The 18738-nt window shown below is 34.9% G+C and overlaps 1 protein-coding gene across 2 annotated transcripts; it reads left to right on the top strand.

Moving 5' to 3' along the window:
* Nucleotides 1-1233: 1233 nt before the first annotated feature.
* LOC110104881 (ethylene receptor 2) lies at nucleotides 1234-16640 on the top strand. 2 transcript variants are annotated; one of them, XM_020834166.2, is made up of 3 exons: nucleotides 1234-1554; nucleotides 2049-3908; nucleotides 15877-16640. In XM_020834166.2, exons 2-3 carry the CDS (start codon nucleotides 2172-2174, stop codon nucleotides 16405-16407), a joined length of 2268 nt encoding a protein of 755 aa, XP_020689825.1. In that variant the 5' UTR covers nucleotides 1234-1554; nucleotides 2049-2171; the 3' UTR covers nucleotides 16408-16640. The 2 variants fall into 2 exon arrangements, with proteins under 2 accessions (XP_020689825.1, XP_020689824.1); XM_020834165.2 differs by having other exon boundaries at nucleotides 1234-1948.
* Nucleotides 16641-18738: the final 2098 nt, after the last annotated feature.

Genomic DNA, 18738 nt, shown 5'->3' with positions numbered 1-18738 from the left:
GATCGATTCATCAATGAACTCTCGAAGATAACTATATTACCTCAAGATTTCTCTTACTTTAACCTTTAAAACTAGTGGATAATTAAATCACCACTTGGACTATTGATCTTAATCGCTTGTTGACTGTTGGCTGCCCAATCTCCTCTCTTTTTTTTAAGAGGCACTGCTCCAACCACTTCCATTCACCACTAGTCCTTAATTTATCTAATATTCTATGCTTTTTGGTGATTAATTCTAAGCACATCGCGATCTAATGTGAAATAACATTATTGCATTTTCCTCACCACCATATGAGAGAAAATTCCATACATTAAAGTTCTTTACATTTAGCAACATTTTCTCTGCTCTTAAGAGAAAAAACAAACCTTCACAATTTAAGATCACAAAACAAAATTATTTTGATTGCGCCATGAACACCATAAATTTTTCTTTTTAAATTTTAATAGTCTTTTATATGTCCCATGCATTTTAACTACATTTGTGATTGTGTTGATCATCATTTAAAATCAAATAAATAAATAATTTTTTTCTTTATATACACCAACAAACAATAATTGTGATTAATTCTTAAATTTGGTCTGATTGCGCTCTATTTTATTTAGATGAATCAATAAAAATGCAAAAAGTATTTCAGATAATTTTATCCCCAATATTATTTTTATATAAATTTATTTTGAATTCAAGATTTGCTCATATTAATTTTTGAACTTTATTCTAAAAAAAAACTCTCAATAATTCCAAATCATTTTTAATTTATTGAGTAATTTTAAATCTCATATTATTATACTAAAAATATACTGCTAATCTTGATCTCTTGATAGATATGAAGTTTTGATTATCAATTAAAAGATTTTGAATTCATAGTCTGTGTATGTGACGTGAGAGTGAATTTGATTTAATTGATCTAAATATTAAAAAAATAAAAAAAATAAATATTATATATTTAATAGATATGGTATCAATTTTAATAGTTTTTAAAGATCATTTGAGCTCACTAAAAACAAAATAGCTAAACCCCCTTTCGAGATTAGTGCATTTAGACCTACCGTACGGACAGTTGATTGTTATTATTATTTTATTTACTTTAAAAAGTTATAAAAATAAGTAATTTGGGTGGGGGTGGCAGTGGGTGGGGCGGGCGGTAATTACAAACCAGTGTAGGTTTGGGAGAATTTCGGAGTGAAAATAACAAAGCTTTTTCTTCATCCTTTCGGAACCTTTTTATCTCACATTCATTGTATTTTTCTCTTCAGCTGCGTCTCGTACCCTCCGCTGCTGCCTCCTTGGCTTGGCTGTCGCTGCCCACTGGATCAAAGCTCGAAAAGACCAGACTCTTCCACAACCTTCTTATCCATTTGAACGTGGAAATGGAATGCGGTGAAAGGGCGGACAACTGAGGACCAGTTCCTCGATTTTCTCGATCCGAAAGAGACGAGGAAAGAGCGAACCTGCTGGATTGCCTTTGTTTGGATTCTTTTTCTTTTTTTTTGTTTTGATTAAAATGAGATCGAGCCGACGGTTAGAGAGCGAGGTGTTGGAGAAGTGGATTCACAGGTACTGATTTTCGTCCCCACGACGGATCTTTAAGGATGTGGGCGATCTGGATTTTGGTAGTACGATCGTTTTGTCTTGAAGGTGTTTGTTCTAGCCAGTTGGTAGTTTTGGGATTAGTTGGTGTCTTTTTACCTGTTCTTAGATCTTAATAATGGGTTTTTGAGCATTTATTGTGTATTTCATGCCGATCCCGATCATTTGGTTTGTAAATGTTTGATATTCAGTGCTGCTTTTAGCGAAGTGTTTCATCTCACTCGCTTTCTTGGCTTAGCTCAATTTTTGCGGGCAAGAGATGGTTTTGAAAACGCGATTCTGGAATTTAGAATTGGATAGTTGGTTTTTCGGTCGATGCTACTAATCACTTTAACAGTGGAAGAGCCGGGGCTCATTAACTGTATGATCTTTTTTTTTTTCTTCGTTAAATCTTCTGCTGCTAGGTGTTTTTTCCCCCCTCTAGTTATTATTTGCTAAGTATCTTTTTAAATTGGATTTAGGGCTCACGAAGGTGACTTGAAGGCAAGGAGTTAGGTATTTATCTCTTGGAGGAGTCCCTATTGATTTTGGATATTTAGTGGTTATTTTACAGAAATGGATTGAATGAAGTTCCCTCCGATCAAATGTTGAGAGCATTGTGCCATGGCTTGCTGTTTATGTTACTTATGCTTTCTGCTTCGGCCATTGAGATTGGATATCCTCGCTGCAATTGTGATATTGACGGCTTCTTGAGCGCTGAAGGCATCCTTCAATGCCAGAAAGTAAGCGACTTCTTGATTGCGGCTGCATACTTTTCCATACCTCTTGAGCTCTTATATTTTGCAACATGCTCGGATCTGTTCCCCTTCAAATGGATCGTCTTCCAGTTCGGGGCCTTCATAGTCCTTTGCGGACTTACCCACCTGCTCAATGTGTTTACATACGAACCTCACTCATTTCTATTGATGTTGAGCCTCACGATATCCAAGCTCTTCACTGCACTGGTCTCTTTTGCGACTGCAATAACTCTCTTAACTTTGATCCCTCAGCTTTTGAGAGTGAAGGTGAGGGAGAATTTTCTGAGAATAAAAGCGAGGGAACTGGACAGGGAGGTTGTATTGATGAAGAGGCAAGAAGAGGCGAGTTGGCATGTGAGAATGCTAACTCAGGAGATTCGGAAGTCCCTTGATCGGCATACTATCCTCTACACAACTTTGGTTGAGCTTTCAAAAACCTTGGGGCTGCAGAATTGTGCAGTTTGGATGCCTGATGAAGGTAGGAAGGTGATGAACTTGACCCATGAGTTGAGACAAAGACGCTATGAGCAATCAATTCCCCTTGATGATCAGGATGTAGTAGAAGTTAATGAATCAAAGGGTGTAAGAATACTTAGACCCAATTCTCTGCTAGCATTGGCAAGCAGTGGGTTGGCAAGCAGTGGGGGAGATCCTGAGCCAGGACCTATTGCTGCAATTAGGATGCCGATGCTGAAGGTGTCCAATTTCAAGGGTGGGACACCAGAGCTAGTCCAAGCCTCTTATGCTATATTGGTCCTAGTTCTCCCTAGAGCTGAATCTAGGATTTGGAGCTGTCATGAGCTAGAGATTATTGAAGTAGTTGCTGATCAAGTTGCTGTTGCTCTTTCACATGCTGCTGTGTTGGAAGAGTCACAGTTAATGAGGGATAAACTTGCTGAACAGAATAGGGATTTGCTGCAAGAGAAGCAGAATGCCTTGATGGCAAGTGAAGCAAGAAATTCTTTCCAAAGGGTCATGAGCCAGGGAATGAGAAGGCCAATACACTCCATTTTGGGACTGTTATCTATGATGCAACAGGAAAAATTGAGTTCTGAGCAAAAACTTATCATCAACACTATCACAAAAACCAGTGGTGTTGTTTCAACTTTGATTACCGATGCAATGGAAATATCTAATATCGACAGCGAGAGGTTGACTTTGGAGATGAAATCTTTTCATTTGCATTCTATGATCAAAGAGGCTGCTAGCGTTGCTAGGTGTCTTTGTGATTGTAGAGGATTTGGTTTTGGTGTTCAGGTTGATAATGCTGTGCCTGATAGAGTTGTTGGTGATGAGAAGAGAATATTTCATGTTATACTCCATGTGATTGATAAATTGTTAAGTGGTTATGATGATGGATTTGTTAGTTTCCAAGTTCATTCCTCTAGTGAGGCCCAAGACAGTCAAGATCACGAATGGATCATATGGAAATCAAACTTTCCAGGTGTTTCTGTAAAGTTTGAGATTGGGATCAGAACACCTGACTGTAGTGACTCAAGTACATCTGTTCCACAAGCTTGGAGACTGAATGCTGAAGGCTATGACATGGGCCTGAGTTTCAATATGTGCAAAAAACTTGTGCAGGTAAGCATGTTTAAATCCTAACTTTCTAGATTAAACATCAAAGTCAATGAATTCATTATGCGGATGTGGAACTTTAATTTTCTTCTACTTTAGATAAAATTAATTTTCTTGTAATATTGGTATTAGATATTGCAATACTTTAAAGTTTTAATTCAAGCTATTTTGCATAGGTAAGAATTATCTTATGATAGAGTGTGGCTATAATTTATGTGAAATTTGTTTCTGTAAATTTCATCTAATTTTTAAACTTGATGTAAAGTTCCCCTTAGTAGATTCCAAAGATTTTAAAATTTTTATAAACTTTTCTTAACATATGGTGATATCGGTTTATTGGTAAGATCTATAATAAATATTTAGGTTTTTTTACCCCTCATAAACCCACCAAGTCTCTTGTTGTGTGACATCTTTCCATGTTGATGTAGTGTGCCACATCTTGAAAACTTCAACTATTAAGCAAGCAATTAAAACAAGAAGTTAACACCTTCTCGAAGATAAAAGGCCATTCATCCAAGCCTCCAATTCTAAAATTATAACTAATTTATATAACTTTTCTTAATGTATGGGTTTATGGGTAAGATCTATAATAAATATTTTAATTTTTGCTTTCATTGAATACAAAATGAGCATATACGTGAAAAGGTTGGAGTAGCTCCAGTGGAAGATAAGATTAGAGAGAGTTGCCTTAGATGATTTGACTACATTATACGGAGGCCTTCCGATGACCCTGTTAGAAAAGTTGAGGTATTAGATTTGATTTATGTTAAGAAAGGTAGAGATAGACTTAAAAAGGCTTGGTTAGAAAATATTAGAAATGATTTGTCTTTATTAGATTTAAATGAGAAATTGACTTTTAACAGGACACAATGATGAAAAAGGATTAATGTAGCCGACCACACGTAGTGGGACAAAGGCTTGATGTTGTTGTTGTTGTTGTTTCATAAAGCTTCTTTTTGCATGACATCCTTCCATGTTGATGGAGTGTGCTACATCTTTTAAATTTCAACTATTAAGCTAACAATTTAAACAAGAAGTTAACACCTTCTTGAAGACAAAAGGCCATTGGCACAAGCCTCCATTTCTAAAATTAATATTGTGCTATTGAGAATTTTTGTTAATCCAATCAAGGGAGTGAATTTTATGAAACCCTAAAGTTTGGCTTGATGATGGACAAGGCATGGGCTATCTTGGCTATAAGCTCTTCAAATCTTAAGTATGCAATGAATGGGATTTGTAAGATCAATCGAATAAGTAAAAAAAAAAAGTTTGACTCCCCAACTTAATAGTTCTAGCAGGGGGCAATGATTGATGCGAACTTCGCTCAAATCAATTAGATGAGATGATGCAATGTGTACTTCATAATTTAAGCCATGATAAAATATTGATGGGAATAATTGCAAAGTGAGATTTAATGATCCATCCATATTAGGTTTGGAGCTAAAACAAACTTATTCTCAATGAGTTGAGTTGGGTTTAGGGATGTAAACAATTTGAGTGCAGGTTGAGTTATCCTTTGCTTCAGCTTGAGGTTTATTAATTAATCGAGTTTGAGCTCGATCTCAAGTTTCATTCTATAAGTTTGAGTCGGCTCATGATGCTACTCATTTATTATGAAAGAGAAAAGTAATTATGGTTTAAGCATTATTATAATAAAAAAAAAGAGAAATTAAAAGAGAAATAATAAAAATCATGGGGTATAAGAAAGCGAGATATAATTTTTAAATATTTTTAACAACATCATATTTAAACTCCTTAATGCTAATATAGTATAATGTATTTTACATTAATATTTTTTAAACAAGTCACGTAACGAGCTAATGAGACGAGTCTAATTTGGCTCAAGTTTGACTTGTTAGCTCATCAAACTCAATTTACGAGCCATCTATGTTGCCCCGATATACCTATTTATGTAGGCGTGCTGTATCCGATACACCGATACACGGATACGCCTCCGATACTCCACCGATACTTGTCGGATACGCCAAAGCCGTATCCAATTAAAATACTATTTAATTTCAAAAGGACACGCGTATCTGATACGCGTGTCCATTGAAATGTTGGGTCGACTTAATTTGATCCTAGCAAAACCCTAGTCCAGGGTTTTTCTTCGTGAATGAGTGTAGGGAAGGGTAGGCAGTAATGACCACCTTACCTTAAGGTTGATGGACCCTTGACTGATGGTGCCACAAAGCCCTTCTAAACTTACCATTAGAAAGAAGGTGGCAAAAATCAAGGGAGCAATAGTTTAGGAAAGGAGAGTATGATGTATGTGTGTAGAAATTTCATAAATGATGAGTGGCAACCTAAGAAAAAATTGTTAGCATTGGAGGTTGCTATACCAAGTGAACAAGAAATCAACGTTACTGACCCAACACTATAATTGTGGTCTGAGCTCTTAAGTGAGATAGGACATTTATTATAGGGAAGAAACACAACAACTCACCCAAATTTTTATGGTTGGAGGTGGGTTGAATTTTCATTGTTGGAGTTGGGTTGCTAGTCCACATTGGGATTGTGATAGGAAACACTTGTAGATCTCAAGTATTTCCTATCAATCTTCAGAAAACGGTGAGAATTCTCCACCAAAATCCACATAAAAACAGGAAAACAGTAGATAATTTGTATTATTTGATGAAATAGAAACGGAAAATAGCAAGATAAAGTTGATCCTCAATTCGAGAGGAGGATTGATCACTCCCAAATCTCTAGACGCCCTAGAGCCCAAAGGAAAACTTAAATGTAAGAGATCTCAAATTTCAACCAAATTCAAGATGCCCTAACCCTAAGAAAACAGACTATTCAATGCATACAAATCAAAAGGAAATCCCTAAACAGTCCTGACATTCAAATTTCCCTCCCAAAACCCTAAAAAATCCTTCCTAAAATTTTCGGTTGGCTCTTGCGATCCGAATGGCTACTGAAGAGGCGAAGGATTTTTGCCTCTGTTATGCTATAGGCCGGTCCTGCTGGACCGGTCTAACAATGCTCCCCTCCCAAAGATCTACCTTATCCGTAAGGTGGAAAGATGACACCCTCCTCCATTCCTTTTTCATCACAAACGGTAAGAACCTGAAGAGTCCGGTTCTTACACCTGTGCCCCAGAGTATACTTCTCGTCGCATCTGAAACAGAACCCCTTCGCCCTCTTCTAATGTAATTCTGTTTCGTGAGCTTCTTGACGTTGTCCCTAGATCTTCCTCATGCAGTCTTTTCCTTTGAAGTTCCCCGAAGAGTATCCAGTGTTGGCTCTTTGGATGCCAATAAGGTGGTGGTCATCTTGTTTGAGCCTACTGACATACTACCTCCAGTTTCTCTCTCCAGGTGCCTCTGATCCTCCTCCAACTGAGCTAGTTCCATAGCCTTTCCCAAGTTACGATGCCTCATTACTCTAACCACTTCTCGGATCTCTGGTGTCAGTCCTTTCATGAAATTTTTCTCTTGCACTATCTCAGGAAGGCGGTCCAATCAGCTAGCAAGGTACTCGAATCTCTCTCGGTACTCCGTCACTGAACTCTCCTGTGTCAAAACGAAGAACTGCTCATAAAAGTCTCCTCCCCTGCCAGTTCGGAAATGTTTACCAAACAATTCTTAAACTCTCTCCAACTCCGTATGAGTTGTCGCATGTCCCTCCACTGATACCAAGACAAAGCCTTCCATTCTAAACATAGGCCCGCCGCTGTCAGACTCTCCTTCTCTGTCAGCCCATTGACGGCGAAATATCTTTCTACCTTGTAGATCCATCTTTGCGCATCCTTCCCCTCAAAGATTGGCATCTTCAATTTCTTCAACCTTGGGTCACACCCATTTCCCCTAAATCTTTCATTACCTCACATTCCTCGAAGCAGAGGTGCTCCTCAATTGTCACGATCTTCCCTCCGACGATCATACCCAAACCATGCATCAAAATCCTCTCTTCTTCTTTCAAAATCAGCAACCCGACAATCGAAATCATCCACTCTCCTTACAAATTTAGCATCCCTTCTTGCGTAGTCAATGCTCATCTACTCCCTAAAAAGTGGTTCTAGAGGAGTCATTCCATCTTCTCTCTCCAAGATATCCACTTCTGAATTTTCCCTTCCCCTAAACGTGTTAGGATTCCCATCTCTTCCATGACCGTCGGTAGTTTCCTTTGTTTTCGATGTCACCGATTTGGTTTTGGCTTCAAACAATTTCTTTAACATGTTTTCCAACACTGCAAACTTTTCCTCCATCCTTTCATTGACGGATGCAATCTGATTTTGAAAATCAGCAATCTTCTCCTCAAAATCTGCTTTGAGTTGTCCAAATTTTCCCTTCAAAACTTTCACTTTCCTTCCGGCCATTAGTTCCCCTTCGATCGACGTGATCTTATACCAATTTGATAGGAATCACTTGTAGATCTCGAGTATTTCCTATCAATCTTCGGAAAACAACGAGAATTCTCCACCAAAATCCACATAAACATAGGAAAACAATAGATAATTTGTATTATTTGATTAAATAGAAACAAAAAATAGCAAGATACAGTTGATCCTCAATTCGAGAGGAGGATCGATCTCTCCCAATTCTCTAGACGCCGCTAGAGCCCAAAGGAAAATCTAAATCTAAGAGATCTCAAATTTCAACCAAATTCTAGATGTCATAACCCTAGGAAAACAAACTATTTGATGAATACAAATCAAAAGGAAATCCCTAAACAGTCCCTACATTCAAATTTCCCTCCCAAAACCCTCAAAAATCCTTCCTAAAATGTTTGGTTGGCTCTTGCGGTCCGAATGACTATCGAAGAGGTGGAGGATTTCCGCCTTTGTTGCGCTGGGCCGGTCCTGTGCGGACCGGTTGAACCAATCCAATGGACCGGTCTAATAGATTGCCAGCTTGTTTATCCCTGCTTATCAAATCTTCTTAAGGCAAAACATCAACAAAAATATTGCCAACAATGATGAATGAGTAATCGAGAGAAGATGAATGGGTTAAGGAAAGAGGCTCGGAAAACATGGAAGAAGGATGATTACTTAGTGCTATTTTAGTTGGGGTGGACTATGTTAGGCCCAATCCAGTGTTGTTTGCCTGACATCGGGTTTATGGGCAATTTGAGACCCATGCAAGGCTTGATATTTCATTTGCTAGGCTTTATGTCTATTCTAAGAAGAGATCTTTAGAATTTAGATTTATACTAAGTCATTAATTAGTTATTTTGTCTAATTTTGACTATCGATTAGGCTCCCCATACAGATTTGGATGTTCATCAATTCAAATATGTTGCATTTCCTTGATTTACTTGAAACCAAACTACTCTTTAGTTCGTTGGGCATTTTGATCTATCATTGAACTTATGCCATTGATCTATGATTAATTGGATAATCTTTAGGAGGCTTTTGGGAACTTTAATAAAATTTCGCATGATTTTGCTAAAGATAATCTATCTAGATAAAGCTTAAATGCTTTTTTTCTTTGATAAATTTGGAATTGGAATTTATATTAGGTTTTTGGGATTTGAGGTGAGCTATATTTTGAGCAAGAGAAGGTGAGTATGATAGAGCACTAAATATATTAGTGGTAGCTATGGAGTGACCAAAGAGTTTTTAATTAAAGTAGGATTACATCAAGGATTAGCATTGAGTTTGTATTTTCTTATATGGTTTACAAATGATATTCAAAGTAAAGCATGTTGGTATATGTTGTTTTACAGATAATATAATTTTAAAAAAGTGATATATTTAAATTAAGTAAAAAATTAGATAAATGAGAAATGTTTAGAAGATAGAGAGAATAGTTGAACTAATATGGAATAGAAAGTCAATGACTTGTCAATTGGAATGTGAAAGAGTTTACCAAGATTTGTGATCTAGAGAGGTATCTAATAATGGTTTGTATGAGCTTTGTAATGTTAGTGGATGAGGGTTTCGTGGCATCCGATTAAGGGCCTTTAATTTTGTTTCTTCTTTAAAGGGACAAACATGGGATTGCTAGTAATTGTGGAGATTCTTTGGCTTGTGTTCTTGAAGTTTTGGTGGGAGGAATTATAATTTTTCTTCATGGCTTTTAATTTTTTTTTTAAATTACTCCAAATTTGGTGATATCTCTCCATATGCCCTTGTTAGTTTTGAAAATAATCTTAATTAATTTTGTTACTCTCCTCAGTTTTCACTCCTCCATATAATTGATATGTTGTTTGTGTACTACCCCATCGATATAGGTTGTTCTTGTTTGAACCACATAAATTCTAATGTTCTCATTTTTATGTTTGTTTATTTACTTATTTATCCTATCTTTGTATATTGTACTAATTTTGTTTCTAATCTCCCTCTTCCAAGCTTTCAAAGTAATATTTTTCACAACTTCATTTTGACAAATTTTTGTTGAACATGTTCATCAAAACTAATGTGAATCTCTTACAAAAAAAGTATTATCACATGGAAGAAAAATAATAATACCCTAAGTGTTTTACTCATCACTCATCAGTAAAGGTTTGTATTGTTTTTTGTTAGAGATAAGTTCCAAGTAAGAAAAAATTGAGTTAATATCTTTGATCTATTATATAGAAGAACAGATAGATTTATTAGTTTATAACTTTTAGATATAAGGTTGTATGACTAAAATAAATAAGTACTTTAAAATTATTATACGATAAGAGGATTTCATGGAATATTAAAAATTAAATTTATAAAATTGTAATTATGCCGTGATATGCATATCCTAGTGCTAGATAGTAAAAATTTTATTGATTTCTAAGTTGAGAGTATCAAGAATAAGAATATTTAGATGGGTGCATGAAAAACTTTGGATTTATTAATTGAAGAATGATAATTTTGGGATAATAGTTGGAGTGAAATCTATTGTAGATTAGATAATTGAAAATAAACTTAGTCAGTTTAGACATGTGCTATGAAGGTTAGACAATTCACCGATTAGGCAAGTCCATAAAATTAGTGTTATAACATTGTGAAGGAGTGGACATAAAGCTATATGGGTAAAACTAAATATGACTTAGAAGAATAGGTTTAATACTATATGCAAAACTTAGAAGGAATGAGTGAAAAATTTGGACTCATAAAATCAAGCAAAAATAGTTAGGATAAGGCTAACGATAATGATGTGTTCAAGGCCATTGAATAAGTTGAGGTATGTGATAAAGATGATCATGGTGAACATAGTTGTAATTTTTTGAGTTCTAACAACTTTCCCAAAATTTGATTGTGTTGTTGTGTTGCAGTTTTCACAATGGTCAACTAGTGAAATAAACTTCTTTTGGTACTTAATAACAATCTATTTGGATGATTGCAACTTTTATGCTGGGGGATTTTATGCAGATTGAGAAATTAACTTGATTAGTTGATTCACTTATGATAGGAACTTTCAATAGGTTTTTGAATTATATTCTACTTGTTGAAAATTATTTGTTAGATTTTGCGAACTTTCTTGAAAACATAGGTTCCTTGTTACATTGTTTATTAAAGACTTTTTCTTGGTAGTGTTGATGAACGCTTGCTCCTTGGTTTTATCTCATTGAAGATTTAGTCTTATTGTTTGTTGAAGGTGTTAGGAAAAGAAATCGTGCATAGCTTCAATTGCAGAGGAGTTAACCTAGAAGCAAATATGATGGTCCATAAATTAATTGCAACAAAAGAACAAACATGCAAAAAATATATTACGATTCACTTGTGTTAGTAATATTTACTTATGTCAACAACCGCATAAAGATTAAAATATTTCACTAAGCATCAAGAGATGTACAGTGATAGGTTGCATTTCATATTGAAGTTAAGGAAGAAGAAAAATCACTTTTCTCTTTTTTAGTTTTTTTCTCTAAGTTGAAAGCCCAACACCTCTACTGCTTTATAAAGAAAAAAAAATCATACTGTAGCTGATGATGTTCTTATAATAATGAGTGTGCTTAAGGATGAAGGAGAGTCCTTATAATAAAGGACATAACTCCCGACATTTCTCCGTTGCTAAAATACCTCAATTGTTACAATATTTTGGTTGCTAAATTCCCCCCGTTTGATATGTTGCTTTAATTATTATAGTGTTTGAACTTCTATAGCAACTGAACCATCTTCCCTCTCTTTCTTTTTCTCTGTTGTGATTTGCTTCTTCCTTTCTTTCTTTTTCCCTAGTTTGGCATGGTATGCCAGGCGAAAATCATATATATATTTAATGTTTATTGGAAACTCAAATAACCCCATTTGCAAGCAAGCAAGATCTCACAAATCTGATAAAATTAATTAAATGATTCTCTCCTCTTAAACAACTCAAATCATATCTTATTCTAGATTTATAATAATGAGGATATTACATGCCAGCACTAAATTTAGAAGAAACTTCATTTTAACATTTGCAAACAATCTCTTTAGTGGTTAATGACCAAATACCTATTTGTTTGTTATCCCAAAGAGCCTTTTTAAAATTTCAAAGCCTCGAAATGTGAAGCATAATTCACCAAGCCTGTATTACACCTATTTCAAATACCCACGAGAGACTTCCTCAACAAATGCTGCACGTCAAGATAGATTCATCAATATCTAACATGTTGCCTTTGAATTTTCATTGCTCTGAAATGATTATTCTTCTCTTTCTAAATGTTGCACTAATAAGAGTTGGTATTATGGTAGATTATGCAATACAAGCATAATCGACCTAATCACATCCAAAAGCCTTGTCAACTTGTGTGTTTTTTTAAAGAATCTCTACTGTATCCTAGAAGCTAACTCCTTTTACTTTCCAAATCATTAAGCTTCACCAAAGTTTTTAAATTCAACACTTCTCCACTCCATGTTGCACTTGACAACACATTGAGTTCACTAATTTTGTTTGCCTTCAAGATAACTCAGGTATCCTTACGGTCTATATTAGTATTAACATTACTAGAGAAGTTATATATTACAATACTGAGTGTGCTTAACAATGTTATATTCTCTCTTAGATTTAGTACATATTTGACAACGACCAACGAAATGATCACACCATCTGTTTGAAGTTTACCTTGAGTAGCTGTCACAAAGCTCCTTTGAGCTTGATTTCTCCATCTCCACTGTTATAGATGGAGAGGTTGAAGTTGACTAAGGAGCTTAGAAATTTTCGAAGGACGTCCACTAATTTATACATTAGTGTATAAGTAACTACCTACATAAGATCTTATAAAATTCTAAAGAAAGGTATGATCATCATTGTGTCAAGGATGACTTTCAGGTATGAAATCTTTTATAGTTATTTTGAGCTAGGATGATATTAAAGAAGGAAATAAATTGAAACAGTGAGATATGGGTTAGTTGGAGCTATTGCCATACAGGAAGATGCATTCGATATTAAATATGAAGAATTTTAAGTTTTCGTAACCTTCTATTTTTTATGGATAGACAAAAGAAATGCTACTTATTATGGATGATCTACTCTTGGAGTAGGAAGCACCTTCAGATTTGGACATCCTGCTCTATTTGCTCCTCTATTGGTTTGTTTTTGTTGTGAATTTATTTGTTACTACAACACTTAACAAAGCAAAAACGATCATTGTTGTTTTGCAGTTGTCACAGGGAATCCATCTACAATGAGATAAAAAACTTTAGAAGCTTGGTTCGCAGACCATACCTTCACCTATTTAGGCTAGGGCTAGTATCTTTCTTAGAGGGGTAGCGTGATGCTTGTTTGTTTTATTATAATGAGTTAGTAACCTTTGAAGTTAAGTCCAACAATTGGTTTTCAACAATTAGGGGCCCAAGATGAGGTCAATTGAATATTGAATGAATCAATAATACCACACATGCATGTTGTTGGAGAGTTGAAATCCACACTTCAAAAGGATTAAAATATCATCACAATGGTACGAGCTTGCTACAACATTATGTGAGTAGTTATAAATCTATAAGAAGACTGCGTGATAGTCACATGGGGACTAAACAATGACATTAAACAAGTTGATTGATAACAACTTTGTAAGAAGTGATTGAAAACTATGGATACTTGGGACAAGGCATTTAATCTTTGCACTAGAATGTCCTTTGATATTCATTCCCTGTTATGCATCAATCGATGATATAGGGATGGTTTCTATCACAAGACTCGATTCTTGTGTGCTTATAACATCCATCTATCCCTCTTAAGTCATAAACTTAAAAATGTGATGTTTTTATGTCTTAAATGTGGCTTGCATGGAAGCAATTAAAATAGATGGATAATACATCCCAATGGTACGAAGCCAGGGGAAGGCCTCAATATTCATTATAATAATTAAGCTAGTGATAGAACTCAAATTGCTCGAATACAAGTAAGAGCACTCTGTGAGACTGCTTTGCCTTGGTTGGGGGTTTAGCATGAATAATACTTTGCTCTCAATGCTCTTACTACCGAAGTGCTCACTAGCTAGAATTTGCATGATGGATCAATTCAATGAAAGTTGGCCTTTATAGCTATGGCCATGGGTGTTCTTGGCATGTTGGAGATGTTGATATATTAATTGTGTTTATGCTATTCTTTGACAATTATGCTAAAGAAACCTTTAAGTAATGTAATAATGCTACCTTTAGGCTTTTGGAATATGCTGTAGTCCTCCTTGATCCATTTGATGTAAAGTATGTTTTACCATTTTTTAAAGAGTTGGTTAAAAAGGTCTATGGTCGGGGTATCCCTTTACTCAAATCATCATCATGATGTGTCACATGAACTCCAAGATTCATGTCTTGCTAAAACATTAATGTATGTGATGAAATGATGTGCGAAAGACACAAAGTACGCTATGCTTTAGATCTGAATAACACTATTTTGATGAATTAGATTTTGACCGATTAAGGTCGATCCAAATTGATACTCAATTCAGAGACCCCTTCACCACTAGGTCTTTGTTCCCTAACCAATGGATTCTGAGGACCATTTTCTTAGTGATGGTAGCTAAGGATGGTTATGATTGGAGGATCGTCCATTTGATGAGGCTATGGTTGAATGACAGTTGCAATACTAATGTGTCATGAGGCAATTATGGGTTGTTATCATCGCTATTTTAGTGCCATGTTGGGGTAATCTAATAAGGCCAAAGGGCGCAGTTTATCCTATCAATAAATGTTAGTAAAAATATGTACCTCAAATTTTCATTGACAACATTAGGCTTCTTGGAGAATAATTATTGCTGACTGACTAGTTCCCTTTATCAGCTAAGTCATTTTTGGGCTGCATGAATGCTCAGTGCTATTTTATTGGATAGAAGTTCTAGGGATACAGTGCATGTTCTGCTTGGTGGAGTAGATGGCTTGATGTTGGGTCAAGTCCACCCGGGTTGAACTTAGCTTAGCTCAGCTCAATTAGGTCAAGTATACCAATTATTGGATAGCTCAAGGCACCTCGAGACTACCACAGGCCTGAGCCTTCCTACTTGAGATTTGTGCATCTTTGAATCAGAATCTTTTAGGACATATCACTTTTAAATTCTTTAGCTATCTAAACTACTATGAAATGAAATGTCATTTATATTTGTAGATTTAGTATATGTTTGTTGAGGGGAATAATATGCAACTAATGATAGATAATAATAACAAAATTGCATGAAACTAAAGGGCTGTTTGGCAACAAGTAGTATTTAACTTTAGTGGGATTTAGTAAATCCTATAAATCCGGATTTAGTAAATCCCGAGGGTATTAAATCCTAAAAACTATTTGGTATGACATATGTTAAATTCTGAGAATTATATGATTAGTGGTAAGATTAGGAGAAAATTTATTTTGAGATTGTATTTAAATAGCATGTATAATATATATAATTATATAAATTAAATCAAGTGGTCTATGCATGCACTGAGAGTACAAGATGATCTACCAATATGGTGAGGGAGATAATATTGCTATGAAACAACTAGGAAGAAAGGATACACCAAAGGCAACATGAATATGATTTATTTGAAAAAAGAACAATTTATGCAAACTAAAATAAACTGAAATTGTAGTTATACATACTATGAAAACCAAAGAATAATTATACCTTGCTCCGGTTATACACAATTTTGCAGATGATGCATGGGGATATCTGGGTGATTCCTAATTCAAATGGTTTTCCCAGAAGTATAAAACTAGTTCTTCAATTCCAACAACAACCCCTCACCCCGATCTCCGAGTTGGGTGGATCATCAGGACACCAGCACAGCCACTCCATACCAAACTTCAAAGGTCTCAGAGTTCTATTAGCAGATGATGATGATGTCAACAGAGCTGTTACAAGAAAGCTTCTTGAGAAGCTTGGTTGCAATGTCACATCTGTTTCTTCTGGAATCCAGTGCATCTCTTCTCTCAGCAACTCTGATACTCTCTACCAGCTTGTGATTCTTGATCTTCACATGCCATTGATGAATGGATTTGAAGTCGCCATGAGGATCCGGAAGCTGAGAAGCCGGTCTTGGCCGGCAATCGTGGCTCTGACGGCGAGTGCGGAGGAACATGTGTGGCAGCGATGCTTGCAGGCCGGTATGAATGGTTTGATCAGGAAACCAATTATGCTGCAACCCATGGGAGATGAGCTATATAGAGTCCTTCACAATACTTAGAACAGGGATGATATACAATTATATCAGATTTTGGTTAATGCACATGTATACAGATTTCTGGTTAGTGATTCATTCATGTTGGCAGATCTCACTTGGAAAGCATTGAATGGGGATAATTATTCCATTTATTAATTAGTTTTGATTATAAATTCTAGTAAGAGTTCATCTGGATCTGGTTGCTTGTAGATAGGAAACATATTTTATAAAATGATGATTTTCTTTTCTCCTGTTTTGATTAAAATTCTCATATTCTTGGGACTTTCAGATGATCTTTGAAGCTCCAAAATTTTCTCAGCTGCTAGGCTGGTATCCAGTGAAGCTTGTAAGCTCTTGTTGGATTTGCCCCATTTGTGCTTATGACACAATAGAAACAAAATTTAATGGGGGAGATATTGCAACTTTTATAGGATTATGAGGATGAAGGTTTCATTTGGAAGATTTCATGGTGCCTTTAGATTTGTATGGTAGTCGAGTCAAACAGACTAGTGATCAAACTCTTTCTTATATGCAAAATATTTCTAATTTTTTCTTTTTTATCTGTGGTCTTATTTTACTTTCCATTATTTATCTATTTATTTATTTTTACTAAATTGAATTGAGCTGGTTCAAATTTATAAAATTATTTCGTAACTTTCAAAATTAAAATTGGGACCATCTGAACTCCGATTTCGATGAACTTATATCAAATTGAACGTCTCAAAAATATGAACCCATCGTCACCAAATTCGACTCAATCCGAGCCCAAATGGGTCCAGACCAAGGGCCTAAGGCAATGTTGGAAGGTTCGAACCACAATTTGTATTACCAAACGGTTTCTAAACGTGACATGCTTATAATCGAATCAAGCGGCTCGATGAGATGAATCCAATGATCCCAAGATCACGAAATTCCGACATCATTAAGACCTTCAAATGTCTGGTGAACAGCCGTCCATCTAAATCACTCTCTATTTACCCTTGAATCTTTTTTTTTCTATTGTGTCATATTCAAAGTTAAATTCTCATTTAAATCTAATAAAGAAAGGTAATTTCTAATATTTTCTAACCAAGTCGTTTTTAGGTCTACCTCTAAATTTTTTGACACAAGTCAAATCTAATATATCTACTTTCCTAACAGGGTCATCAGAAGACAGGCATTTTATGTGTCCAAATCATCTAAGGCAAAATCTCTAATCTTATCTAAGGCGACTATCACTAATCTTATTTAAGGCGTCATTTTATCAAATTGTCATGTCAAGTTCTGGATGAGAAAAACGAAGGATTGCGTTAGATAGTATACAACTATCTTAAAATTTATCGAATAATCATACATGATTCCTTTAATTATTGCCGAGTGATAAAATTTTAAAAAGAAGCTTCCTTTCTTTTTAAATTTATATGCTAAATAAGCTTATATATGTTAAGAAATGTACCGGTCAATAGGAGATTTCTAAAAACACTAAAAATCTCTCGGAAATCTGATGTTGACAGTACCTTCAATAATAATAAATGAATCAACCTAAAAAAAAAAAATTAGTTAATGATTTCGAGGAGCTGAAGACATCTACACCATTGATATAATCTTAAGCTTCTAACAAGATGATATCATTTTGGTCTGTTCCTACTAAACTTTTTTTTTTTATTATATATTTTTTTATTTTTTTTAAATTTATTTATTTATTTATTATTATTATTATTATTATTTATGTTCCTCCTAAACTATTAATTAAGATATTTTGAATTTAAAATTTGTATGTATAATGTATATATGAATTTATTTAATTATTTTTTATTTGGGAAATGGCTCAAATATCTTAAATAATAATAATAATGCTTGACGTACAAATTATTAAACATTTCTTATTGAAAAAAAAAAAAAATCCTGCTGCCAGAGCTACATAGCAAGCCAATGTATTAATGCAGCATTATAGATAAGCGTATCAATCTAATAAATAAAGAAATTTTTGTACAGTGATGCACTGCTAAACCATTATTATGTAATATTTTTAATACTTGATGAAAAAAGAGAGTAAAATAACAGATAATGTAAGAGGAGAGAGAGCGTGTTTAAAATATTTATTGTTATTTGAATACGTGTAAAATAAATATATACTATTAATTTTTATTTTATTTTAAATAAATGAATGTACCGTAAAATTTAATGATGATGGTAATAGCTAGTGGTCGACGAGTGATAGAGATAGCAATCACCATTTGCAAAAATAGTGGCGTCGTAGCCAACGAAAGGCAAAAGTGCTAATGACAATATAGGTTGTATCGAGCAACGATCGAGACCACTTGTGGCCTCTAGTAGTAGTATATGGATGCCCTCCGAGGTTATGATAAAAAAGTC

The sequence above is a fragment of the Dendrobium catenatum genome, unplaced genomic scaffold (assembly GCF_001605985.2).
Source record: "Dendrobium catenatum unplaced genomic scaffold, ASM160598v2 fragScaff_scaffold_292, whole genome shotgun sequence".
NCBI classification, from domain to species: domain Eukaryota; kingdom Viridiplantae; phylum Streptophyta; class Magnoliopsida; order Asparagales; family Orchidaceae; genus Dendrobium; species Dendrobium catenatum.
This window is presented reverse-complemented; position numbering and strand designations above follow the sequence as displayed.

Coding starts and splice junctions, on each gene's coding strand:
- LOC110104881 (XM_020834166.2), top strand. CDS start 2,172: ATGTTGAGAGCATTGTGCCATGGCTTGCTGTTTATGTTACTTATGCTT. Junction 3,909..15,876: donor TGTGCAAAAAACTTGTGCAG/GTAAGCATGTTT, acceptor ACAATTTTGCAG/ATGATGCATGGGGATATCTG.